The sequence below is a fragment of the Brienomyrus brachyistius genome, chromosome 16 (genome assembly GCF_023856365.1).
Source record: "Brienomyrus brachyistius isolate T26 chromosome 16, BBRACH_0.4, whole genome shotgun sequence".
In the NCBI taxonomy this organism is placed as follows: Eukaryota; Metazoa; Chordata; class Actinopteri; order Osteoglossiformes; family Mormyridae; genus Brienomyrus; species Brienomyrus brachyistius.
In genome coordinates, this window is record NC_064548.1 from 5,919,142 (window position 1) to 5,947,007 (window position 27,866).

Here is a 27,866-nt window from a genome sequence, read left to right on the forward strand (position 1 = left end):
TCTCCACGTGACATCTGCTCCTGTAGCTCCTTCTGCAGCTCCTTTCGGGCCCCGATGGACTGCTGATTCCGGGCAAAGTCCGACAGCTCCTTCAGCCCAGCATCAGTGAAGTATTTCGCAAAGTGCTCACAGCTCCGCTTGTTGGCAGGAAAGAGTTCCTGTAGGAGATCGGAGAGCGAGGCAGCCTGGGTGTGAGATCACTAAGAACGGTAAAAAAGGCCAAGCAAATCAGAAAAGGACCTTCACGTGGGCCTGGATTACCATCAGTCGGTTGTCCATGCCGACCTTCCGGAGACTGGCAGCAACGGAGTTAATATCCTTCTCATTTATCCATGATTTAAACAGCTTAACAGCAAAGGCTGCAGACACACCTGGAAACAAATAAGAGATCCTTGGAATATTTTGATGACAACATTTCTGGACAGACTACAAATTAAATTAAAAAAGAGGGAATGCAGAAAAACACACTGTTACTTCCCCAAAGTAGTTTTTTATAATCAATCTATGCTGGAGGGTATTTTTATTTTTAACAGACTTAACTCAGATTTAACCAAGTAACTATAGAGTACCACCTCCAAGAACTGTTAGGCTACAGATGTCCATGCCTACCTTCCTTGACAAGGTTCTCATTGAAGAGACTACTCAGAATGGAGGCCGATATGCTCCCATTTGCTAGTAGGATGCCTGTGAGCATGGCCAGCTTGTTACGCTCTGACTCTGTGAAACCCTTCAGGAACAGGAGAAGCTGCGGGGGGGCACAAACAGCTGTTCAACAGACATCCCTGGCTGTGACAGAGCAAGTCACCGTCACATACAGTAAAAGTGACACCTCACCGCATAGATACCGAAAACCAGTAAGCAGTCACATTCATAAGTGTGTTTAACAAAAACTAAAATATTTCGGTTTTACTGTTAAAACTGGCTCACCTTCTTGATCTCCTCCTCAAACCCTTTCTCCAGGTACTTGTAGCGCCTGATAAGTTTATTAAAAACCTAAAAACAAAACAGAAGAATCAGGGCAAGGCGCAATGCAACATTTCGAATGTTAAAAAGGTGCACACAGGTGATGCAAGAAGCCCACCTGAGCATACGCCTGCATGGTCTCCAGGTCTTCCTGTGCTTTAAAGAGGCAGAACTCTGTACAGGTCATGTCATCAGACAGTGTTCCCCCTGGGGCTGAGCAGAATAGAAAAAAAGCAGCAAATTTCATAAGTCTAAAAGTGGAAGGACCAATGAGACATTAGCCTGGACTGATAAAATGATGGATATTCATCACCCTTACCCAGCATGCCACCGGCCACCAGGATGTCAAAAAGCGTTTCTGCATAGCGCCGGTAGTCAAGTTTGGCACCAGAGGCATCAAGGAACTTAGCTACCGCTTCCAGATCAGTGCCAGTTTGATTCAGACCTTGTACAATACTTTCCTGAAACTGTGTAGGATCAAATCTCTCCTTTTCATCTACAGGATTAAAATAATAATAATAAAAATTTGGTTAGAAACTTCTTCATCGGACAATTAAGACATGGTACCACTGCCCTTTCAGCAAGATGACTTCTGGGAAAATTATGCAAATTTACAATTGTCTAAGACAAAAACTTTACCAGTACCCACCTCTTTTCCTAGTTTTAAAACGCTGGCCGGTTAGCGTTGGCTTTTGCTGCTTTTGATTATTCATAAAAGACACCCTGTGGATAAGAGTGAAGTTACATTTATCACACGTTAAGAAACACAGAGTATAAAGGACTAAACACTTAAAATATACAGTACGATACTGTAACTACCGCATGGATGCTTTCACATGCTAGCATCACAGTTAATATGGCAGCAATTAGCCGGCTGCTATCCTGAGAGGAACTGGACTACATCTCCCAGAAGGTCTCTGCTTCAGTCTGGCACGTGAAGGCAGCTATTGGCCGGTTGAAATAAAGAGCACGGCGAATACATTTCCCAGAATGCCTCGGCGTCGGCTGGACACGTGAACCCATTTTAGGTTTTAAAAAAGGACAGCGAACAAAGGATTCTTTCGTTTTTTATTAATTCGCGCATACATATCTGTTACTTGCCACGGAGGACAGATTAAAACGATTTGCGTTTATACTTTTAAGCAGAAGCCGAGGGGACCGCACACATGGCTGGCCGTCAGCACGCAGCCCCTGACGTCTCCAGCAGTCGGGAACGTCTGACATCTCATCCCTCGATCCTATTAAAGCAGACTTTGCAACAAAACTAGTTTACATACAAATCCCGAAAAAATACTCATGCGCCCATTTTCAATGCTTCTAGTCTAACAGCCATAGTGGATGCATCGCGCAAAACACAAAGGAGGCCAGCCACGGTGAGTCACGCAGCCATTTTGACACCACCAAGCTTAACGTACTAGGTAAGCGATCGGAAGGGTTTTTTTAAAAAAAGAGGCAGGGGGCCCACATGGGCTAACTGGACCCAAACACACTGGGATATAGACAGCGAGGACATCAACCCCGGAATAACACGGATTACAAAGGGAGAAGAGATCCCAAAATAAGACAGGGCCGCTGCTCTTGCACGGTGTCTAATTCCTAAACCTTACAAATACCCAATTCACTAGTTCCGTGATCATGTCTATAGCAGCACTAGAAATCCGCTGCAAATTGTTCCCACTTACACAGGAAAGCCGGTATGCAGATTTAAAGAGGGATATTCTTGCATGCATATTTGCAGCCCCCTTTATTTAGGCCGTGAAGTTACACCGCCTGCCATGAAGGGAAGTAGATTTGCAATCGCCCCAAACGAAACCCAAAAAGGTGCTAGTCTGTGTGAACCCAAAAGATGTTCAATTCAAGTCGAGCAATACATTAAAAAAAGAAAACGATCATGGGCAAGACTTACCGAAATAAATGCAGATCAAAAATACGAGGACCTAGACTGCGACACGATTCAAAATCTCAACCCCCAACAATGTGTTTTCTCCCTTACAATGAAACAGACTCAAGTGCGGCGGCGCACGACTCATAAAATGTGGATCCTCACACTTTCCGACGGAGAACAAACTATTAATAAGAGTTTAAAATAGAAATCATCCTATATTAGATAGATATAAATAACATTTTTTTTCTGTCATATAGGTTAGTTCCACCAATTGATGCAGTTTATGATTTTTAAATATATATATATATATATATATATATAGATGTATCCCCCCTTCTTCATTTCCATAATTGTCCTGCCCAGTGCCGTCTCTGCGTGTCGTCACGGTCGCTGGGACGCCGGCTATAGATCATTGTAGATTTTATCATCCTCAACATTTTGTACCAGGTCGTGTCAAGAGATTAAAAAAAAGAACATTTTTCATGGGTCCGGTGTAATATGTCTGCTAAGGTTACACATGCAGGCTTTAAACGACTCATCACTTTAGAGCAGAAATCAATCTGGTACTCTTATATGGCGTCCTTATTTGCTTTCAGGTTGTTTATGTTTTCTAAACTGAAGATAATTCCCATCCTTCCCAACAAGATAAAAGGAGAGTTTAAACCTAAATATTCAGATTATTAAATGTGTCGTATTTATATGAATGGGTTTAGCAGTACAGTATCAGCTGAGTATTTAAATGATAAGTCGACTCCGTTTTATTATCTCCCTCTTGATTTAATTAATTAGGGAAGTATGCTGATCTGTACACTTGACTACTCTGTGCTGGGTGATTAAGAAACACGTCTGCGACAATAGCGTTTTCATGATCTCCCCATGCTTGCTGAGGTACTCTAAATCCCTCATCTACCTAGTTAAAATTGTATATTGCAACAGAATCTCTTCCTTAAAGTCAGAGTTACAGTATAATTATACAATATCCTCATGCACACATGGTTTTATGATTTTGGATAATTTCATTACAATCACAACAGAAGAAAAAAGTTAATTCTGCACTGGGACTGTCATATCTGGTGCGTGATCATTATATTAATTCAACATTATAAACGGTGATATATGCAATCAGAATCTGCTCACTTTACCCTGCTCATAAAATCCCAGTCTGGAGTTTTACATTCTGGACCTGAATTACCCAACTCTGTATGCAATTATCTGTTCTCATGGGTAACCTGGCAGACGGGATCATGAACGTTTCAGGGACAGTGTCACCTAATATTGTTCAACGTGTTCAATTTTTCCCCTTTATTCACCATCGGAGTTTTTGGTTTCTCTTGTCTTATTATGATATTTTTTTCTCTTTTGTATTTAGCAAATGGTTTAAATGATAGTGATGTGCATTTTGAGGAAGCAGAGTCAGACAATCCCTGGAACGACTGAGGGTTAAAGGGGAAAATTACTCTGCTGGCTATGCGACCACAGGCATGGCGCCCTAACCCGCTTAGCCACACCTCCCCCAAATCCATGATCTTTTGAGCCGGAATTGAACCAGTGACCAACGGATGTCCACCTTATGCTTCTGTAGTCATCGGGTCCACCATTTGAGCTATCAATGCTACTAAGACTGCAACCACCCAAGCATGTTGTATATATCACCGTGACTGAAATTGGCCATCATCGTTTTCTATCTGTGTATGTATCTGCTGTATGTATGAGAGCCATTGACAAATTCTCTGTGCGAATATACTTGATAAATACTGTAAACCTGGTCTTCCTTTCTCTACCCTGGTAGCATTATTGCTGTTTGCCCAGAGGAATAAACACATAATCACACATTGATGGCACAAATGTTCAAGTTCTTAACAGTTTTTCCTCACATCTCTATGGTTGGATCCTACCTCTGCTTTGAATTTATGTGATTTTGCATATTTTCCTGGTGGTGTGTCATGATAAAACTTCTTATAAAATAATAATAATAGATCGCATTTATATAGCACCTTTCACAAACCCAAGGTCAATTTACAATGAAAAAAGGAAAACATTTTAGCAGTTAAGGAAGAGAAATGTTCATTAAATAGGAGGTCTTTAAGTCCGATTTAAAAGTGGAGAATGAAGAACAGTTACAGACAGAATGAGAAAGACAATTCCAGAGTTCAGGGGTAAAGGAACTGAATGACCCATCACTCATACACTGACATCTGTTGTGAGCGACAAGAAAGAGGTTACAGCTAGATCACCAGAGAGAGGGAGGGGGACAGTCTGTAGTCAGGAGTTCACTGAGGTAAGGGGGTGCAGGGCCATTTATGCTTTGAAGATTTTGAATTTAGTGTGGGACAGAACTGGTAACCAGTGTAACTGTGAGAGAATGGGGGTGAAGTGAGCAGACAGCTTGTTATGAGTAATGATTATTGCAGCACACTTCTGAATAAACTGAAGCTTTTGTAAAGATTTTCCAGGAAGGCCAATTAAAAGGCAATTATGAAAGACAATATGGGGAATAATGAAAGCATGAACCAGAGTTTGCTCATTATTACTTCTGAGAAAAGGCCACAGGCAAGCAAAATTACAAGAGGGAGTAAAATGCTATTCTGGTGAGGGACCTGATATGCTGATCAAAGTTTAGTCAAGGAGTACTCCTAGATTTCTAATAAAAAAGGAGCAGGCTTAATGCATACACATCAGTACAAGCAGAAAAATCAGACGCTTTGGATAATTAGGATTTAGGACCTACCACCGTAATTTCAGTTTTATCAGTATTTAGCTTGAGAAAGTTATGCATCCAAAGCTTCAAGTCAGAGATGCATGCCTTTTGTCTTTTTTTTTTTTGGAGGGGGGTGGGGGTGGAGGGTTTCAATTTGGGAATTCGAATTGACATATAACTCGATATAATTTGCGTTAGGACTGATCTAACCAGGGAGCACAATGTAAATTGTAAAGAAAAGGGAGGCAACAACTGATGCCTGAGGGACACCACTCTTAAGAGGAGAGGTAGGGGACTTCAGTTTGCCTACAGTGACATACTATTGTCTATTTGTGAGATGTGACCTTAACCAGAGAAGGGCTAGGTGGATAAAACCAACAGAGGACAGATGGGTAATGAGGACTTCATGATTTACAGTGCTGCACTTAGATGGCGGAGGAGGAGAATGTTAAGAGCACCATCATCAGCAGACCTGAGAAAATCATTGACAACTCACAAATGAGCTGTCATAGAATTGTGCTGTTTGTGGAAGCCAGATTGAAAAGGCTCACAGAGGGCATGTGCCTGAAGAAAACTGTGAAGTTGCATAGCCATCACTCATTTGCTAGAAATGAACAGGTTGAGATAGGGGTATAATTAGAAAGAGATGTAGAAAATGACCTTAACACCAAGCCAGTGTTTTAGCTTTCTTTCACATACATTATTAGCTGTTGTTCAAATGAAGTGACACACAAATTAAATTACCTAAAAAATTGTATTATCAAGCTAGCTGAGCTTGGTTGGGTGGACTGATGGCTCTGAGGCTAGAGCTCTGTGCTAGCAATAGAAAGATTGCTGGTTTGAATGCCGTGAATACCTAGAGTGATCCTACTGCATAACTATCTGGAGTCTGAGGCCTCTCAGGGTAGTCTGACATGCCTTGACATTTTAAAATATTTCACCTACACAAAACATTTATCCAGAGGTGTTACATGTGCTTTTATTCAACACAAACTCAGCACCAATAATCTGAGACCACTTAGAATGTCATTCTATTTTTCGTTAAAATCAACTTTAAACATATACTTTTAAAAACCTATTTTCAAACAAGCTGAGAAATTGTAAAAAAAAAATCACATTATAAACATTTCTACCCAAGACTTGAGCTCTGAAGCTTATAGACACAGGGGTTGGTTACACATAGGTGAATGACACATTCTGAAATTTTATGTGGTTTGATCACTAAAGTGTTAGAACTTTGTAGTGACACTCTTTTTCTCAAAGTCAGTGGTCTACACAATGAATATTTACAAGACAGCAATTTACACACTGTCAATGGCTCATCAGTCTGGAATGTCACTGCACCCCACTCCAACGCAAAAAAAAAAAAAAAAACAATAAAATCCCTTTCACAGTTTATTGGTAGATGGAATGAAAAATGATGCACTCACACGGGCAATTTAGCAAGTCCAATTAGTCTCAGCATGTTATTGGACTGTGGGGGGAAACCTGAGAACCTGGAGGAAACCCCACAACGACATGTGGAGAACATGCACACTCCACACACATGTGACCCAGGCGGAGACTCAAACCCGGGTCCCAGAGGTGTGAGGTAACAGTGCTAACCACTGCACCACCATGCTGTCCCATATATATATGGCATGCCTCACCAGGAATGTCACAAATTCAATCCCACTCCACTCACAGTCAAAGTGTAGAACCCGGCAAGCTTAGTCACAATTACTTTGTGTTTTTAGATCCAGTTAATATAAAACATAGCACGCAAGTGCATTCACCCTACACACACTAAATGGAAACATTCCCAGCTCCACAGTACCGACCACACTGTTCTGCTGCAAGACTCCTCATAAAGTGTGGGAAAGTGGACACTGACGACGACTTTCTTTTTGGGACCTTTTACTCACAACCTTTGTGAAATTAACAGAGAGCATATTCGGAGATTCAATCGTCACCGTAAGACCAAGCCTAATATAGGTGAAATAAACCGAGATAAAATGTTTAAGGCTAACATACTGTCACGACCGCTACAGGCAGCAGTACGATCGTGCGGGTCGGCGGTTCAGGAACAGGCAAGACACGGCGATCTCAGGGAAAACTAGGGGTTTATTCAGGGCTAGGGAGCGGGAAACATTGGACCAGAACAAACCACAATGACAGACAATGGACTCAGGCAAGACATGGACTGAAATACACCGGACTGAGCAAATTAACTAGACACAGCTGGATACAATCGGGGGAAAACACGTGGGTAATCAGGGAGCGTGGCACACAGGAGGAGCGGACGAGCCGGGCATGACAGAACCCCCCCCCAAAGGCGCGCTTCTCCGGGCGCGCCAAGGAAGGGGCGACGGACGGGACGAGGCAAAACAGGACCTGAAAATAAAAACAGAATCAACGCAGGACGGGAAACAATACCGAGGCACAAAACACGGCGAGGGACAAGACAAAAGACAAAACCTGACAGAGAGTCGGGAAAGCAGATAGGCAAACCAGGAAGGGAGACACAGAAGGAACGGGCGGAACAAAGGGGCCAGGAGTGCAAGGCGGGTACACCGGGGCACAAGGAACAGAGACGGGCGGAACGAAAGGGCGAGCAGAAAACGGAGGGGCAGAGACAGGCGGGACAAAGGCAGGGGCGTAGGGAGACAAGGAGGGGGAACTAAGGGGAGCCCGTGGGAGCCCCAGCGGGCGACGGGGGGCGACCGGAGGGGCTACAGGCGGCCGGGAGGCCGGAGCCGGAGGGGCCCACGGAGGGGCCAAGGAGACAGGGCGAGAGACCCGCGGAGGGGCCAGGGAGGGAGCACCGGGGAAGGGGACGAGGGAGCTGAAAGGGGCCTGGGTGAAGGCAAGGCGAGGGGGGGAGCCGCCGCAGGCGGCGACGTCCTCCGATGGGCCGAAGGTGGGGGCCCCGCAGGCGACCGAGGAGCCGCTGTCGGGGAGCCCCCCGGCAACCGACCAGGCACCGGAAGGGGGAGCGATGCAGGGCAACGAGGCACCGGAGGGGGACCCGCAGGCGACAGCCGACCCGGAGGGCCAGGACCCGCGGGCACCAACCGAGCCCCAGCGCAGGCGAGGCAGGGCGAGCCAGGGCGAGCCAGGGGGCAGGGCGGGCGGGACCCCAGCCCTGCGTCTGTGCCCCCTCCCCTTGCGGGACACAGACATGCCGACCCCTGGTCGGGGTCGACGTCGCCGGGGTGAGGACAGAGGAGTCACTAGTGCGGTCCCCGAGGGGTCCCATTCAAGCTCCTCCACCTCCGAAGAGGGAGGAGCCAAGATGGAGTCCTCCGGGACCACCTCGGGGACTAGGGCGACAGGAACCGGAGCTGCTGCAGGCGGAGGGGGCGCCTCTGGAGCTGCTGCAGGCGGAGGGGGCGCCTCTGGAGCTGCTGCAGGCGGAGGGGGTGCCTCTGGAGCTGCTGCAGGTGGAGGGGGCGCCTGCCCGGGAACTGCTGCAGGCGGAGGGGGCGCCTGCCCGGGAACTGCTGCAGGCGGAGGGGGCGCCTGCCCGGGAACTGCTGCAGGCGGTGGCTGCTGCAGTGGGGGCGCCTGCCCGGGAACTGCAGGAGGAATAGCAGCAGGCAGTGGGGGCTGCGCTGGCTGCGCAGGCAGCGGTGGCTGCTCTGGAGCGGCATCCGCGGGCGGCGGCGGCTGCGGCTGCGCGAGCTGCACCGGTGCGGGTGTCACTAGCAGAGGAAGCTGCGCTGTTCTCACGGGCAGTTGTGGAGACTGCCCCGGCAGCGCAGAGTGCAGGGGGGCGGTTGCCGCGAGCAGTGCAGGCGGCGGCGGTGGTCGCCCGGAAGCGGGGTCCGCCGGCTTTGGCGGTGGTCCTGGCGCGGCGTCCGCCGGTAACGGCGTTTGCTCCCAAGCAGGATCCGCGGGCAGAGGGGGCTGCTCCGGTTCAGGTTCCGGGGGCAGAGGCGGATGCTCCGGTGCGGGATCCTCCGGCTTCCGGAGCTGGAGAAGCCTCTGTAAGCCCTCCGCGAGGGCTTCGAGGGCCGCCGGTTCAGAGGCGGGGTTAAAAGCCTCGAAGTCTCTGTGAAGCTGATGCAGGAGTTGTTCCACCTCTGAGTCCCTAGGAGCTGGGAAGCTGTCCAACACCCTCCAATATAAGCCCTGGAGGGCGAAGAACTTGTGTGCCAGCCGCTCTCTGCCTTCCGACAGAGGTGAGGGGAGCGTCTTAGGGGCGTTGGCCTCCACCGGCGGGACTGGTAAGTCCAGCGAGGGAGAGACGATCCCTGCCCCCTGTGGAAAGCGGGGCATACGCGGGATTGGGTCTCTAATTGCTCGCTGTCCTCCCCAATTCTGCAGCCTCTCGGGCCGGAAATTATACCGCTCGAGAGGTGGCGGCTGGCACGGGGACAAGGGCTCGAGGTCCGGGAACGGAACTTGCCTCTGCTTCTCGTCCTCGCTATCCCAGAGTCGGGCCAGGAAACAGGCTCCAAAATGAAGCGGTTCTGACACCGGGCTAGGGACGAGTTCCTCCTTCTCGCTCTCGAAAGGAAGACTGGAGCCAGAGAGCGAGCAGGACCCCAGACAGATGGACTCCTCGGGAGTCTTCTGCTTCCCCTGCTTCCTCTTCTTCTTGCGGTCTGTCATTCTGTCACGACCGCTACAGGCAGCAGTACGATCGTGCGGGTCGGCGGTTCAGGAACAGGCAAGACACGGCGATCTCAGGGAAAACTAGGGGTTTATTCAGGGCTAGGGAGCGGGAAACATTGGACCAGAACAAACCACAATGACAGACAATGGACTCAGGCAAGACATGGACTGAAATACACCGGACTGAGCAAATTAACTAGACACAGCTGGATACAATCGGGGGAAAACACGTGGGTAATCAGGGAGCATGGCACACACGAGGAGCGGACGAGCCGGGCATCACACATACATAGCTGCAAAACAATGTGTAGTTATGTTACAATCACCGCGTTCAGTGGGAGCGATTTTCTCCAGGTAGCCTGCTAACGAGGTTGGGTCTTGTCTATGAGTGTCTCCGAGAAAGCACACTTTCTATTAGTTGTTCTATTAGTTGGATTTCCCAGGGAATCCTTGCTATGGCATAGAGGAAATGCCCATCTACAACATCGTTTTAGAATTTTTCACATCTGTCAAAAAATTTCCATTGATTCGCACGTACTGAAAATTTGTCTCGTATTCGGCCGGTTCCAACTCTCGAACGGTGTTTATGACGAAAATCCTGGGAAAAGGCCAACCATCCAGGCAGAAATAAAGCACCCCAAGGACATTTAATATTAGTTTAATCACAACATTATTTACCTCACCCAGTATCATAGTTTAGATCTCGATCAAATGTCTAAAATGTGATTTCTTTCCACTCTTTAAAGGTTAATGAGTACTTTTCAAGCTTTAATTATTCTCTTTTCCAACTTAGAAATGAGATATAACTCTTACATTAACAAAAAAGCATGGAATTTTATGGATATAGAGTAGTATTCTTTTGTGGTAACCATCCGCTCAATGCCTCATCAACCTTGAAGATTCTCTCAAATCATACTGTCATTAGAAAGGAAGGGGTTAATTTGGGTTAATACAATGTGGAAATACTAATTAGTTTGTCCTATTCATAAGCTGCCCAATGGTACCTCAGTTGTGCAAATTAGAGCATTTTTAAGTGAAGCGTCCAAGAATCAGATCACAAAGTCAAGTTCTAGTTCCTATTGTTTTTCAATTACCGAATCAATGGTTATTTTTCACTAATTAAAAATTCATTAAATCATTTATATTTGGCCTATAAAAATATATATATATATATATATATATATATATATATATATATATTTACTGTTGGAAAGCTCTTTATAAGACGGTTCCAATGAAGGTAGTGCCATAAAAATCTATAAAAGCTGATTTATTTTTTTTTGTATTCAAATAGCTACAATGTGGTTAGCTATCTCCTGCTCTCAAAGTTCACTTTAGAAATGTTACACAAAATAACCCTCTTCTCAAGCCCTCATATCACCCATGTAATAATCAATGTGTATGACTTAAATATTACATTTAGAAATTAAAATCTGGTTTTCTTTTTTTACAATAGAGCTGCCCGAGACACGTACCTCTTCCAGCCAGGTAGAACGCAGACTGGCGGGAGTTCGTGAATAATGAGGTGCGAACCCTGTTCACCCTCAGGGGGCGCTATTATGCCAACCGTAAAACTAGGGATGGGCGATACCAACAATTTTCCTTTCGATGCGATACCATTAGTTTGTGGTACTTTTTCGTCGATACCCATACCGATACTTTACACTTTAAAGGAAAATCCCATGATTGCACAGTGTTCATTAATAACTTTATTGTATGGGCAATATGAAATATGAATAAAACCTTTGAACATAAATACTTTAAACACCGTCTGCAAGTTCAACCCCATTACGCGTACGTGGCACCAGGTGGCCCCGATGCTTTCGCGCCACTCTGACGTGCGTGTGGCCATACTAGATGGCTATATTTATGCTATGGGTGGTTTTGATGGCCGTGATGACCTCAAAACAGCTGAGTGGTATGACCCAGAGACCAACGAATGGAGCTTTATAAAACCCATGAATGAGCGGCGGAGTGATGCCAGTGCCACCACCCTAAATGGCAAGGTGGGTCAATGTGGGGCATCTGAGTCTGTTGACCTTCATTTTCCCCATGAATTTGATCATTATACACATTCAGCTGGTCTCCTTCTCTTCACATTACAGATTTTAGTATGTAATTGCCAAGTTCACTAAATTTAAGTATTTGGATGAAACGTAAATCACTTTGCATAACTGATCTGCATTAGTGGCACATTGAGTAGCGATGTGGTTTCATAGTTTAATAGCACAAGCAAATGAGTTCCGATCAGGCTCTGTGCTAGTGAAATTCCTCCCACAATCCAAGACTTGTGAGATACATGAACTGGTCTTCCTACACTATCCATAGCACATAATTTGATGTTTGTGTCATGACGAACCTTATGTTTAAATCCCCCAGCTTGTACATTGTTCACCATGACCCTGTAGTGAATAAACTTTTGATGGGAGATAGATGTATGGATTCAACATACATTAGCAAGCTGGGCATTTATTCTTTCCAGATCTCTATCACCAATCATATAAAGTATAATGTGTAGACATGTTTTCCTAGGTATACATCTGTGGAGGCTTTAATGGGATTGAGTTCCGATCTACCGCTGAGTATTACGACCCACTCACTGACCAGTGGATAACGATTGCGCCAATGAGAACTCCCCGGCATGGCATTGGCGTCATTGCTTTCAATGAAAACATCTACGCGGTGAGTGACTACTTTCTCGTACCTTGAAACATGGGTGTCAAGTGTCATGTTTTACCAGTGACAGTCACAATTTTTGTAACTTTGCTGCTATTTCACTGCCATGAAATGTAGATGTCACGGATTCAGATGCATGTAAACCAGTGGTTCTCAAACTGTGGGGGCACGCCCGGAGCCAGGAGAAAATATGGGACTTGAAAGTTAACGTTGAATCCTTTTCACGTGTGAGGAATAAACAAACAAACCTACAGATCTGAAGAATCTGACAATTGGACCATTTAAAGTCTAAAATGGACAGATTTTTGATAGATATGAAAAGAAAAACAGGCAACGCCTTTAAGACAAAAACATCATCTTTAGGTAATCACTTGAAACCGAAGTTTGTGAGGGTGGGGTGTCTGGCTGATCTGAAAGGTGGTTATTTAGGTGGGGGGTGGAGGCATGACGTTTCTTTTGCTTCCAAATGGGGACATGACAGAAACAGTTTGAGAACCACTGGTTTAAACCAAACAAAACAATTTACTTCAGTATCAGAAATAACCTACTGTGAATGCTTATCTCAATACACATAAAAATATATGCTGCCTTCTTTAGCCACCCTGCATTCATTTACAAACTATAAACGAATATGCCGGGGGGTTTACTGCAACTCTGGGTAGTACAGTTTAGTTTTTTGATTACCAGTAGTTATATTTTGTAGTTGAGATATTTTTATTCATATTGTTTTTTTCACTGTTTAACTGTAAGCTTTTTTGTAGTATAATAATAAGATTTAAGCATAAGCAGTCTTTTGTGACAGCTAAGAATTTTCACTGAAATGTACAAATTGATGTCACCAAACTCCCTCTTTCACTGCAGTTAGGTTGACATGTATATCAAACATAATTGTATACAAGTTATACACACGTGTCATATATAGACAATGGGAGGTTTTAAGGAACCTGGTATCTTAAATCTAAAAGTCCTTAAGCATAGAATTTATGCCTTTGGGAAAGTGATGTTTGCCCAACCCTTTAGTATCTGAGGAATCTCTTGCATTTGGCATCTTGCAGGTGGGCGGATCCAATGGTGTTCAGAGTCTGCAGTGTGTGGAGGCCTATGACCCTCTCACAGACCGCTGGCGTGGTGTGGCCCCCATGTTCACCCCTCGCAGAAACTTTGGTATTGAGATGGTAGACGACCTGATGTTTGTAGTGGGTGGTTTTGATGGCTTCAAAACCATAACAAAAGTAGAATGCTATGATGCTGAAAACGACCGCTGGTACTGTGCCCAGGACATGGGCATATCCCGGAGCGCCCTAAGCTGCTGTGTAGTGCCGGAGCTCCCTAGCATTGTGGAATATGCTACCCCTCGCAAGTAACTGATGGCCACCCAGGAGGCCTCAAATACCAGGCCCAGTGGGTAACATATAGTATACCCCCTGGCAAAAATTCTGGAATCACCACACATAGAGAACCTTCACCCAGTTTTTTGAGTTTGTAGCAAATAAAAAATCAGATATCGCATTTTTTACATTTCTATCAGTTCCATAAATGAGAATTACAAGGTGATTCTATCATTTTTTTCTTTACTTGATTTCGATAAAACTGTGCCAATAATTAAAATATTTTAATTCAGTTTCCTTAAGGTACGTACCTAGAAAGTTAAAAAGTTAAACAAAATAGCTTCCCTAGTGTGGCGATTCCAAAATTTTTGCCAGAAGTTGTACATCCTCTGCCCCCCCCCCCAAAAAAAAAAATTTAAATAAAACAAGACCTGAGCTACCCTGCATCTCTGTTAGCTGTGATAAAACTCTTTTGTATGAGATTTTGAAGGTGTTGCCTAATCCAGTGCAGCCTGAAGGTGAGCCTGAAGCCTTTGCTAGAAAGCACAGGGCCCAAGACAGGGCAAAGAGTGGATGGGATACCAGTCCATTACAGAACAGACTCTCACGCACAATGGGTAGTTTAAAACGCAAAGAACTGGTCATGGAATTCAAACACCCTATTCCTGAAAGGGAATTTACAGTTCCACTTACTGAGCCACGCTATATACTGTAGGAGTATATATCATTGAAAATAGCTTCTTTAATGAAAGTATGAAGTCTGCAGCCTAACCTGAGATCCTTTACTTTGCTGGTGACTCCAAAGTAACCCTTCAAAGCAAAACTTCAGGCTGATGAGTTTTTGGATTTATGACATCTAAAACCGTGTTTGCAGTCTGGTGTACTTTGCATAATTTGTTACCTGTGATTAGGATCCTGTTTGATTTGAAACACGATTTGATCCAAGTTTATTTGTAGCAAGGGTCTCGAAGTACCAGCCCATGGGTCAGACCTAACCCACAACAATTATTTCTTGTTCGTGAAATGATGGCAAGACCTGAGGAACATTAATACAAAAAACAGGAAAATCATCATGCTATGCTTTTACCAGTGGGATGCAGGGGACCTGGATGGACCCACCAGTCTATGGGTCAGTCCTGCCCTGCTGTGGGCCATCAGTTGGGGCTGGTGATGGTGGGTTGACGGTGTGTGCATTGGAAGTGACTTTGTCACAAAGAGGGTCCAGCAATGAGTGATGGATGGAGCAGGGGTCTCACCAATCGTCATCAGATCCCCATCCAACAAGCATATGTAGAATGAGAAGGTCCAAACTTTTCACGTAGCCTATTCCTGCAACACCAGAGGTTGGAGAATCAGAATTGCATTTATAGGTCCTTGTTTTAACTCAACTAAGCTGAAGTAACTAACAAACGTAGTTTAAAGGTTACAAGCTTTTAGCAGTAAAAAATTATAATCTGTTAACTTATGATAGCTTGCTGCATTACCAACTGTTAGCCTATTTGTTTACCAAAATTGTAATGTGATTTTGGCAAGTCATACTAAGTGTTAAATGACCATGAACATTAACTGTAGCCAGGATATTAATAATTAATTAAAAAAAGAATCACATAACACATGATATAGAATTAATTTTATTCTGTTTATTCATTAAAATCTCAGCTGGAGAAAACGTTTGTTTCAAAGGGAAGTTTGTCTCCTACAGTTATTTTCATTATTACCTGCGATCTAACGCTGTGCATAAGGTACTGAAATAGTTTCATCTCCAGGCCTGTAGATGGCACTCTAAGAGTGGTGGGATTGGGAGACAGGCTAGACGCAGAATAAAATGCTTTGAAAGCCATTTGCTGCGAAAATTGATGTGTCTTCTTATTTCCCATCACAGGTTGGCTAATATGTGTGTGTTATGTACAAACGGTTGTGAATTTGGTAAAGATGTGTTAAAGAGTTTGGTAAAGTTTCTGTGATGACAGTATAAATATAGCTTACGTTAATACCGAGTTTTGCACTGAAGTTTTCATGGCACTAGCGAAGGAGGTAAAATTAGGAGATCAGCTCTGGATACATGAATATCGCGGGGATTCGCGCCGGTGTCACGGCAACAAATATTGAAATGCAAACAGTATTAACGCCATTTGAAAAGCTGCATGCATCATATTGTGCAGTATTAAGTGAATGTTTCACAGTGTTAATTGAGTTTATGATGGAGTTATAAGTCATGTCTGGAACACAGCGCTTGATATGGTGCATTTAATAAAGAGTTAACTCTTATGTGTGATGACTGGCACAATAAAATGTGTTGAAAGCCATTTGCTGCAAAAATTGATGCGTCTTCTTATTTCTCATCACAGGTATTATTTATGCTACAGCACCACACACATGCACGGGCGTGGTGGTAACATGAACACTAGACTAATTTGGTACCATGTCTCTTCTGGGGGCATATTTGGGTACTGCTGGTGTAACTTTGTGTCAAACAAGCAGTTCCTCAGGAAGTCACATTACCACGAATAAGGCACATTACCTGAATTGTGAGGGAAAACAAGTTCAAAGGAATGAGTTGTCGATTTCCCAAAAGAACTAAGGAATAACCACACAAATTCAATTCTATTACTACAAGCATATACTGAAATAAGGAAAACAAAACACACAAACCAACTGAAATTTGTTGATTGCTTGTGGTATTAGATCAAGGTACATACACTTTTCAGTATAATTAATAACAAAGAAAATCAATGTTGACTCCCCACAGAAGGATTACATATTACTAAATTATTGTTATAATTCAAATCATATTCAAGGAAACTACTTCTGCATTTGGTATCAATGGAAAAATATTACCTCAGTTGTTTAGCATACAATGACCAGTCTGTGAAAATGGGCGGCGATTCTGGAGGATGACTGTACAGCAGGGGAGTCCTCTTTCTGTTTACAGGCTGAGAGAGGAAAAGTCTGTCAGAACATCTATGTAGCTTCATCTAAAGGCAGAAATATACTTGCTGTTATACGTACGTACAGCCGCGGTCTGTATCCTGCGTTCTTTGCGTCGGTTTTTGTTTAACGAAACGTATAGGGATATGCAATACCTGCGTAATTTATAGGGGGCAGTGTTGCAAGAGCTGCACTCAGTCAAGATGTTCACGTTTGAGGACCTTTTGATTAAGCAAGTCCGCAAATACCTTAATTTATACGACGTGACAGAACCTCTTCACAGTGACAAAATAGCATGTAATAATAGTTGGCAAGAGATTTCAAACATCCTGAATATTAATTAGGAAATTTGTAAAAACAAGTGGCGACAAGTGCCAGACCGGTATGTTCGAGCGCGGAAAAAAAGTTTGCTGCAAAAACAAAGCAGTGATCCTGTTGACCCGGTGATTTTCCTCGTCAATGTCTCTCATTGGCAAAACCAGAGAAAAGAATTTCCCATTTTGCCCTCGGTTATTCTGCCGTCCGCTTGTCGTCGGCTGCAGTCTCCACTAGGCAAAAGAAACACATTTTCCTACCGAAAACTTAAGGATCCACGCGACCGCTTAAAATGTAAAACGAAGACTCGACTCCTTGCTCTAGTTTTTTTTTTTTTGGGGGGGGGGGGGGGGGTCAGCCGGGAAAACGGTCTTCACCGTCCAAATATCAGCGCGAGAGCAACCACCCGAAAAAAAAAACCGCCACCGTATCCCCTTTCCAGTCGCGCGCCGTTCCCTCACCACGCCCACTGAGGGCTGGCATAGGCTTTAGATGCCCACGTGGTATAGATTTACGCGTGCCAGAATGAGGCGCTCTTTAAAATAAAAGACGTGAAGTGTGTGTGCGCAAACATGTCTCGAGTCGCAGATCTCAATCCAGTCAGCTGTCTAAAGTTGGCAATCCAGGGTAAAGATAGTGCGTCTGTCTATGTGACTTTGTTGTGTTTAACTGTGGTTTTGAAAAATCCCACATTTGCATATGATCAGCATGGAAAATACTGGTTTATTTATGTGGGAAGTGGAGGCTTAACAGTTAGGGACATGCACTTGTAATTGAACAATTGCAGGTTCAAATTCCCCGCGAATTCCAATTTAAAGTTTTAATGTAACACATGCTCTGCCTATACTTTAACAAATTCGGTTAGTACGTGTATTTAGGACTATGTAATACACAAATTTACGACTTAATGTATTGTGGCAGCAGTTAAGGGGTTCGCCATTTCCCGCTATTTTCTTTAAATGCGGTTCACGCGGCTAACGTGGAGCGAGAAGCCTCCGTGTTCCGCATTGAATTATGTTGTCGGCGGTGGAACTGTGGTACATGCGGGAGCTTCGTATTCCTTAGGCAAGCAGCGTTCCCATCTGAAAGGGGTAACTGAACAGAAGCCACCACGGATTAATTTGTCTGGGATGGGGAAAGTTTTCGTTAAGATAATTCTAATCATTTTACAAGCTACCGTATCTATTGCCGTTTTGTACATTGGACGAAGGCGAATTGTAATGGGTTATTTCTGCTTTTAGGCCCCAAGCCACCATGTTCACGATGTTGGATCCGTTTGGCCGGGTAATGAGGCTAAGGTAATATGTTATTTAAAGTGGTTAATTAAAATATAGGGTTTTAATTTGAAACTGATGTGTGTGTTTTTGGTTTTATATCGGGCTGCTACGATTGATCGGTTGCCGATCACAATCGGCCGATAATTGCTTTGTGAAATTTGATCGGCTGTCCCTATAGCCTCCTGAGACCCATGAAAAAAAAAAAATAGATTTTGATTTTTTTCATATAAATCCAGTGTTGGGGTGGTAAGAAACAAATTGCAAACATTATTTTTTTTGTACCTAACTTTATTTAAATTTTACAACATGTGCACTTCAGTGCACAACAGGATGTCATTACTGTGAAAGATCAAGAAAATTCAAGAGCTCATTATGAAAATTGAAGACTGCACTGAAATCTTTGTGAGCAGGATATCAAAAAATATTGAACATATTTCCATTAAAAACAACACAGAAACACATTCATTTATGATATCTGAGGAAGCACTGTGATTTTTTGGAGACACAGAGGAACATTTGACACTTCACACATCTCACATACGTTTTGCTGTTGCACCCAGGCATTCTGCACCTGAAAAGACGTGGAATGTCAACCATTTCAGGCAGGTGAACTGCACCATATTTTCTTATTGCCTCATCTGGGTGGGGCTTCCTTTTCTTGATTTGTGGAGAAAACTCTTCATCACTTGATTCACTCAGGTCTTGTTGACATGTTTGTCCCCGAGTTATCAGTTCCTCGACCAAAAGGAGTTTGAACTCCAGGTACTGGGAGGTGTTCTTTGCAGCTTGTTGCAAGGCCTGGTTATCTTGTCGGTACTGAAGCCATGAGTTGGTGATGGCCAAATCAATGAAGTGAAGTATGGTGTGAACAGTCCACTTCTTGGTCCTGCTGGACATTCTATAGAAACTGAGCATTCTATCACACATGTCCACCCCTCCCATATTGATGTTATATTCTGCAACCACTGCAGGTCTTGGGACTTGGATTCGCCTCTTTTCTTTCTTTGACCATCTGGAACAGGTATTCTGGGGCTCAATTCCATGGGCAGTCGATGCCATAACAACAGGCTTGTTGTCCATCCACTTGGTGACTGCTATTTCATCCGGTCTCCGTACAATCATTTCTGATGACCCTCTTGGTTTTCTGCTCAGGATGTTGTCAGCAGTGAAGCGGCACTCTTTTGGGATGCGATTCTTTTGAATTGTTCCTGTAGCAGAGAGGCCCCTTTTTTTAAGAGCATCCAGAACACTGATGGTGGTAAAATACCGGTCAAAGTAGACCAGTGATCCTCTGGGAAGTGTCTCAGTCAAACGCAGGACTGCATTTCCACCTATTCCCATCTGTTGGACTTGAGTGAAGGTGTTCTTTCCCATGTAGGTTTCAAAATCCAGTACTAAGCCACCTGGACTTGCAAGAACGAACACCTTTAATCCTGTTGGATTTGGCTTCCCAGGTACAAACTGACGAACCGGACAACGGCCTGTGAACGGCACAATCTGTTCATCAATACAGATCTTTGTTGGTCTAGGTAGGTTGAGGCAACCTTGGAGGACTCTCTTCATAACAGGTCTGACTTTCCACAGGGGATCCTTTTTCTTTTCATCTTCTGGCACATCCAGATCATTCACCACTTTCAGTGAAGACCTGATCTTGAAGAAACGATCACGTGTCATAGAATCAGCTATAATTGGGACTCTTGTTTTGGCAGTCCAATACATTTTGATTCTTGGATATCCAAGGCATGCCATGTACAGAGATTCCTAAAAAGGTGTTGATCTCTTCTGCCGTTGTCTTTAAACTACACCCTGAATCCTGTACCATACGCTGGTTGGTGAAGAAGGACAGGTCCTGAATTAGTTTTTCACCAATGTACTGCTGGAAGTACTGCTGTGGGCTCCAACCAGTACGAGTCATTGGGGAACCATCATCTTCAATTCTGTGTTGTTCCAACACAGGCATGAATCTAAGACATAGAAAATGATTTTAGCACAATGCAATTTCCCTTTTAGCATTAATAAAGTATGTATGTATGTATGTATGTATGTCTCTCTCTCTCTCTCTCTCTCTCCATCAATCTATCTGTTTATTTATTGGAACACATTTATTTATGCCATCCTTCCCTTTTTGCTCATAATCAAAAATCCCAGATTCCTACATGTTGGTTTTGGCCCAGATAGGACGGCGGCACACTTCAGCTGGCCCTGTGTCTTTATCTGCTACATCTGCATCTTCCTCATCCTCATCTGTTTCCTCATATGGTTCCTCATAAGGGTTCTCAATCTCTCCTGGACTCAATTGATCCTCATTTTCAGAAAGATCTAAGTCTGAATCTCCCTCAATGATTCTGTTAAGAATTCTTTCTGCTTCTGTGAAAGAACTGTCTACTAGAAAAAAAAGTGAAATAAACACAAATACTAAGTCCTGTCGTGCACTACAGTACACATTGATAAATTAATCATTTGCACTGAGAAAATAAATAATCTAAGTTCTGAAAACTTACTCAAATTACTTATTAGATGTTCCTTTTGGGAAATGAATCCAAATACACCATTAAAAATCATTTAAAATATAATTATCATGCTTACCTTTCTTCCATAAAATGTGCTTGTGGAGACGGCAGCCATTTTGAAAAGACAGAAATGGGGGAGTTGGCAAGGTCACACCCCCACACATGTGACATCATTTTAAAGCTACAGTTGTCTGCTTTAAAATGCAACAGCACTTAACAAAGTGGCATGTATATTATGGGAGCTATAAGCAAAAACTAAATGTGTACTACAGTGCCCAAAAATGAATTACCGGGTCTCAGGAGGATAATGGCCGATATAGAAAAGCCGATCAGATGATGCAAAACTCGCGAGAGAATTTTTTTGCGCGCTGCTAAAATGGCTTCACCGGTCTAGCAATTCTACGTGTTGTGTGAAAAAGACATTAGCAATCTGCAACCTGTGTAACCATCCAATTCCATGAGGCGGGAAGCACCCAAAGCATTTTAACACCACGAACCTCATCAGACATTTGAAGGTTAGTCACGTAAAGGAACATGAGCAGTTTTCAAAGTTGGCTAGCGATAAGAGAGAGCGGGAGAGTTCAGCAACTCGCGCGCCATTCACTCAGCCGTCGGTAACAGACGTTTCAAAGAAAGCAACCCTACTGCAAGGACAGTAAGAAGCATAAAGAAATATCAGATAAAATAATAGAATTCATATGCCTAGATCATCAGCCGCTGTCTATTGTGGAAGACGAAGAGTTCCGGCAACTCATGGCATGGATTCACGTTACACTATGCCAGGGCGAAAATATTTTACAGATGTACGCCTGCCGCAGTTATACCAAACAGTGTTTACATATGTTGACCGCCTTATGAAGGACAACATAACATCAGTTAGTTTTACAAGTGACATTTGGAGTGCGAGTGTATGTCCTTAATTAGAAAAACTGATCGCTTACTTTGGAAAACTGACTTGAAACAAAATTCACTATAGCCTTTTTTGTTGCAGTTAAAGTACTCTAAAGTCAAAGACTGTTTGTTCTGTACGTTATTTTATTTAATTCTATACAATCTATAGGAAAGTTGTATTTGTCAAGCTCTAAGCTGTTCCCAATTACTAACCAAGCAAAGGCTGCTATTTTTTTTTAAGTTGACGTGTTGCACATGTTGATTGCCAATAAATACAGTTGTCAATTCATGATATTCCTCTTGTAATTTCAATACTTATTTTACATTGTTGTTAGATACAGGTTAATAAATAATGCTACATGATAAGGCTTCAAGTAGACCCTGTGATTGGTATCGGACGATACAGCTTCTAGTGATCGGAGATCGGTGATCCTGATCGGAGCACACCTAGTTTTATATTCTTTTAAAATGAGGCTTATGTAACCACTGGTTTTCCCTACTCGTATTTCATTGCATTCTTGTCACTCAGACCGGGAGTTAGCGGTTTGGGTCCTTTTCAGTGAATTGCTTAGTGAAATTGTTCTCCTTGCATGTAATATGGATAGATGAGGGATATCTAGCTGTAAAACCACCTCCATGTATATTGTCTGCTGTGACGAAGTATCGTGTTTTAGTGTTATATTTTCTTTAGTGTGTTTTTTTTCTGTAGGTGGGGATTTTTGCATCAGGGTGAACCTCAAAGCGGAGTGTGCTGGGCCTGTTCTGCGTCCTAAGTGTGTGTGTTCAGTGTTAAGGCCTTTGTTTGTAGTGCAGTGGATTTTCGTGTGTGCAAGAACAGCATTAATAATCACCTGGGGGCTCATGTATAAACGGTGCATACGTACGAAAATGTTGCGTACCTCCGTTTCCACGCTCACGTCGAGATGTATAAAAACGAAACTTGACGTACCGCTACGCACATTCTCACGGCAGCTCCACACATGGCGTACGCACGTTTCTGCTCGGTTTTGTACACGGACGGCTCTCAGTGGTAAATCATTGCTACTGTGGTTTTCCTTTTTTGACTCACAATCATGACGCTGACTTTATCCAATACACCGACATTAATTGTATGTTGTTTACAAATGTACGGAACCTGATTTTTATTCAATTTGTAACAATAAAACGGTGCAGAAAATGATCGAACTATTACAACTGCCGTGGCAGCTCTTGCGTTTATTGGAAGACGTAGCTTATGGAAGAATTTGAAGAGAGCGCGTATTCAGGGATCATAGTCAGGTGATTTAATCAACACCAAGTCGCGCCATGCCTGCTGTATGCCACGGCATAATCCGCTTGTCACCAAGATATATAAAATTTTCTTACACTGGTCGAACAGGCAAACATTAAAGTGTAATTTGCAGCGATGTCCGGTTTTCCCAATGTAATCGGAGCCATCGACTGCACTCACATTGCTATAAAAGAACCTTTATTACCTTTATTTAGGGCTTATATCATTTCTCTGCTCCTTGCTGCCAGCCCTAAAACAAATGCAGTTCCTATTCTTCTCTAAACACTTACCCCCCCAATAACTGTCTTTATCCACTGCTGGTCTAACACCAGCGACAGACACGCCACGTATTCCCCAAAATGTTGACAGCAGTCCCAGCCCAGAGATTCTCATACAGTATTTTCATTACTGCTGGCCGTTCCCCCTCCCAAACTTGGCATCCCCTTTATGACTCCCCCCTCCATCCCAGTCACAGGTGTTTCTCATTAACATGCATGGAGTGACCACACCCAGAGCCGTTCACTACAGTATTAAACTAGTTTGAAAATGATTAACAAGAATTGTCATTTATAACTGAAAAACAGCTACTTAACAAAGAACACCGATGTGTACAGAATTGACAGGATGACAATTTAAATTTTTAAAAATTATATCTATTGGCGCTTGAATTTGATTTGACTATTCACAACTAATACAAAAAAACTTCAATTCTGAGAACCACAGTATTCTTCCAAAAACTTTCATTAAAAAGGTTTTACTTGTTCATTTTGCACAGCTGGTTATACAAGTAAACAGAAACCTCTTATTTAACTGTGTCTGCAAAACCCATATTTATTAAATGTGTCTGAACATCCCAGGCATCCTGCAGCATTGCAGCAATCTCCTGGAGGACCAGCTCTGCACCGACAACTGCATCAGCATCTGCAGTATTGTCGACGTATACTGCCACACCAAGTTGCGCCAGTCAGCCTTCTGGTTCATCCTAGAAAACTTCACAGAGGTTGCCAGCTCCCCAGAGGAGTTCCCAGAGCTCACCCTGCCCCAACTATGCGATGATATTGAAATGGATGAGCTCAACGTCAGACAGAAGGATGTAGTGTTCCTCCGCTGGATCATGCACTAGCCCGCCAGGCACAAGGCTCACATTTCAGTGCTGCTGCCCAAGGTGATTGGAAAATTATAATGTTCTCAATGACACGTGGACATATCAAAAGAATGCAAATTAAATGAAGTTTCTAGTTCTTATTACTGTAGGTAGAAACTAAACCTCAATTTTCATGTCAATGGAGTCTACAACTTAGGCTTCCAGGTATTATCACCAGCAGTACAGCCTAAGAAACAAATTAACCGACAACATAAGACACTCAAATGTCTTACATTAAACAAGTAACTCACATTTCTGTAACTTTCAAAGTAAATGGCTTCAGCTAAAGCATTATGGAAATGTGAAAATAAAACTAGACTTGCCGTTGCATCCTTTATGTGGAGAATTAAATTCTCTTTTCCAGAGATAAACAAGAAAAGTCCCAAGAAACTCATGAGAATTCTCTCCACCTGATTTCTTATGTAGGTGCGAATGGCTCGCATGAACGTCAAAGACTTCATGAAGACTGTCAAAAACAATGACCTCGTGAAGGACAGCGATGAGTGCAGGCTCATCATCAGCAAGGTTCTGCAGTCCATGTATGACCTGGACATACAATCGTCTTCGGACTTTGACAACCTGCTGACCCGTCCACGTCTGCCCTCTGCAATCTTGCTGGCCATCGGTGGTTGCAGTGACAGCCCAGTCAATGCGATTGAGGCCTACGACACCCGAGCCGACCGCTGGCTGGACGCAACACAGGAGGGGGACAGCCACCGGGCCTACCATGGGGTTGTATTTCTAAAAGGATTTGTGTACTGTATTGGGGGCAGTAACGGCAGAACTTGTTTAAATACCGTCTGCAAGTTCAACCCCATTACGCGTATGTGGCACCAGGTGGCCCCAATGCTTTCGCGCCACTCTGACGTGCGTGTGGCCATACTAGATGGCTATATTTATGCTATGGGTGGTTTTGATGGCCGTGAAGACCTCAAAACAGCTGAGTGGTATGACCCAGAGACCAACGAATGGAGCTTTATAAAACCCATGAATGAGTGGCGGAGTGATGCCAGTGCCACCACCCTAAATGGCAAGGTGGGTCAATGTGGGGCATCTGAGTCTGTTGACCTTCATTTTCCCCATGAATTTGATCATTATACACATTCAGCTGGTCTCCTTCTCTTCACATTACAAATTTTAGTATGTAATTGCCAAGTTCACTAAATTTAAGTATTTGGATGAAACGTAAATCACTTTGCATAACTGATCTGCATTAGTGGCACATTGAGTGGCGATGTGGTTTCATAGTTTAATAGCACAAGCAAATGAGTTCCGATCAGGCTCTGTGCTTGTGAAATTCCTCCCACAATCCAAGACTTGTGAGATACATGAACTGGTCTTCCTACACTATCCATAGCACATAATTTGATGTTTGTGTCATGATGAACCTTATGTTTAAATCCCCCAGCTTGTACATTGTTCACCATGACCCTGTAGTGAATAAACTTTTGATGGGAGATAGATGTATGGATTCAACATACATTAGCAAACTGGGCATTTATTCTTTCCAGATCTCTATCACCAATCATATAAAGTATAATGTGTAGACTTGTTTTCCTAGGTATACATCTGTGGAGGCTTTAATGGGATTGAGTTCCGATCTACCGCTGAGTATTACGACCCACTCACTGACCAGTGGATAACGATTGCGCCAATGAGAACTCCCCGACATGGCATTGGCGTCATTGCTTTCAATAAAAACATCTACGCGGTGAGTGACTACTTTCGCGTACCTTGAACCATGGGTGTCAAGTGTCATGTTTTACCAGTGACAGTCACAATTTTTGTAACTTTGCTGCTATTTCACTGCCATGAAATGTAGATGTCACGGATTCAAATGCATGTAAACCAGTGGTTCTCAAACTGTGGGGCACGCCCGGAGCCAGGAGAAAATGTGGAACTTGAAAGTTAACGTTGAATCCTTTTCACGTGTGAGGAATAAACAAACAAACCTACAGATCTGAAGAATCTGACAATTGGACCATTTAAAGTCTAAAATGGACAGATTTTTGACAGATATGAAAAGAAAAACAGGCAACGCCTTTAAGACAAAAACATCGTCTTTAGGTAATCACTTGAAACTGAAGTTTAAAAGACGGTGAGGTCTGCCTAGCTGGTATTGCATTTATTGCATTAATTCATCTTCATAATATGTTTTGCTTAAACACAGTTTAATAGTTCGTGATGTTATATAAATAAATTAAAAATGTGAGGGTGGGGTGTCTGGCTGATCTGAAAGGTGGTTATTTAGGTGGGGGGTGGGGGCATGAGGTTTCTTCTGCTTCCAAATGGGGGCATGACAGAAACAGTTTGAGAACCACTGGTTTAAACCAAACAAAACAATTTACTTCAGTATTAGAAATAACTTACTGTGAATGCTTATGTCAATACACATAAAAATATATGCAGCCTTCTTTAGCCACCCTGCATTCATTTACAAACTATAAACGAATATGCCGGGGGGTTTACTGCGACTCTGGGTAGTACAGTTTAGTTTTTTGATTACCGGTAGTTATATTTTGTACAGTAGTTGAGATATTTTTGTTCATATTGTTGTTTTTTTCACTAACTGTTTAACTGTAAGCTTTTTTTTAGTAGTAATAATAATAATGATTTAATAATGATTTGTCTTTTGTGACAGCTAAGAATTTTCACTGAAATGTACAAGATTGCTGTCACCTAACTCCCCCTCTCACTGAATTAGGTTGACATAATTGTATGCAAGTTATACACATGTGTCATATATAGACAATAGGAGGTTTCAAGGAACCTGGTATCTTAAATCTAAAAGTCCTTAAGCATAGAATTTATGACTTTGGGAAAGTGATGTTTGCCCAACCCTTTAGTATCTGAGGAATCTCTTGCATTTGGCATCTGGCAGGTGGATGGTGCCAATGGTTTTGAGAGTCTGCAGTGTGTGGAGACCTATGACCCTCTCCTAGACTGCTGGCGTGGTGTGGCCCCCATGTTCACCCCTCACAGAAACTTGAATTGAAGTGGTGGACGACCTGATGTTTGTAGTGGGTGGTATTCATGGGTTGAAAACAACAACCAAAGCAGAGTGCTTTGATGTTGAGAACGGCAGCTGATACCGTGCCTAGTTTTGTGTCATATCCACGATTTTTTGTGTCACATCCATGATTTTTTGTTTTTTTTTCTGCAAAGTGTGGCGATTCCATAATTTTTGCCAGAAGTTGTACATCCTCTGCCCCCCCCCCCCCCCAAGTCCTTACCCTAAAATATAAATAAAGCTATACCTGAGCTACCCCGTATCTCTGTTACCTGTTAGAAAATGATTTTGTTTGAGTTTTTGATGGTGTTGCCTAATCCAGTGCAGCTTCAACGTGAGCCTGAAGTCTTTGCTAGAAAGCACAGGACCCAA

The 27,866-nt window shown here is 43.3% G+C and overlaps 2 protein-coding genes and 2 long non-coding RNA genes across 8 annotated transcripts in view; 1 reads left to right on the forward strand and 3 right to left on the reverse strand.

The window, feature by feature from the left end:
• The window catches only part of LOC125709478 (eIF5-mimic protein 2-A-like), a 6,451-nt gene extending 3,430 nt beyond the window's left edge, over window positions 1–3,021 (reverse strand). Inside the window, exons 1-8 of the mRNA XM_048977987.1 lie at window positions 2,870–3,021; window positions 1,613–1,686; window positions 1,283–1,459; window positions 1,082–1,176; window positions 928–993; window positions 610–745; window positions 262–371; window positions 1–158 (exon numbers count right to left, since the gene is read on the reverse strand). The exon at window positions 1–158 is cut by the window's left edge and continues 13 nt beyond it. Of these exons, the coding sequence (XP_048833944.1) occupies window positions 1–158; window positions 262–371; window positions 610–745; window positions 928–993; window positions 1,082–1,176; window positions 1,283–1,459; window positions 1,613–1,676 (806 nt within the window). The 5' untranslated portion in view covers window positions 1,677–1,686; window positions 2,870–3,021. The remainder of the gene's footprint in view (window positions 159–261; window positions 372–609; window positions 746–927; window positions 994–1,081; window positions 1,177–1,282; window positions 1,460–1,612; window positions 1,687–2,869) is intronic.
• Window positions 1,994–27,682, forward strand: LOC125709489 (uncharacterized). Of its 2 annotated transcripts, none has more exons than XR_007382725.1 (3): window positions 1,994–2,336; window positions 12,678–12,827; window positions 27,366–27,682. It is a non-coding gene; the product is annotated as an uncharacterized LOC125709489 (long non-coding RNA). The 2 variants fall into 2 exon arrangements; XR_007382724.1 differs by lacking the exon at window positions 27,366–27,682 and adding an exon at window positions 13,877–14,528.
• Window positions 15,276–17,714, reverse strand: LOC125709491 (uncharacterized). 4 transcript variants are annotated; one of them, XR_007382730.1, is made up of 4 exons: window positions 17,163–17,714; window positions 16,988–17,082; window positions 16,671–16,726; window positions 15,276–15,478 (listed from the first exon to the last, which is right to left on the reverse strand). It is a non-coding gene; the product is annotated as an uncharacterized LOC125709491 (long non-coding RNA). The 4 variants fall into 4 exon arrangements; XR_007382729.1 differs by having other exon boundaries at window positions 17,159–17,714; XR_007382727.1 differs by lacking the exon at window positions 16,671–16,726.
• Window positions 18,934–21,788, reverse strand: LOC125709477 (piggyBac transposable element-derived protein 3-like). The gene is made up of 2 exons (XM_048977986.1): window positions 21,256–21,788; window positions 18,934–20,633 (listed from the first exon to the last, which is right to left on the reverse strand). Exon 2 carries the CDS (start codon window positions 20,416–20,418, stop codon window positions 19,132–19,134), a length of 1,287 nt encoding a protein of 428 aa, XP_048833943.1. The 5' UTR covers window positions 20,419–20,633; window positions 21,256–21,788; the 3' UTR covers window positions 18,934–19,131.
• Window positions 27,683–27,866: the final 184 nt, after the last annotated feature.

Coding starts and splice junctions, on each gene's coding strand:
- LOC125709477 (XM_048977986.1), bottom strand. CDS start 20,418: ATGGCATGCCTTGGATATCCAAGAATCAAAATGTATTGGACTGCCAAA.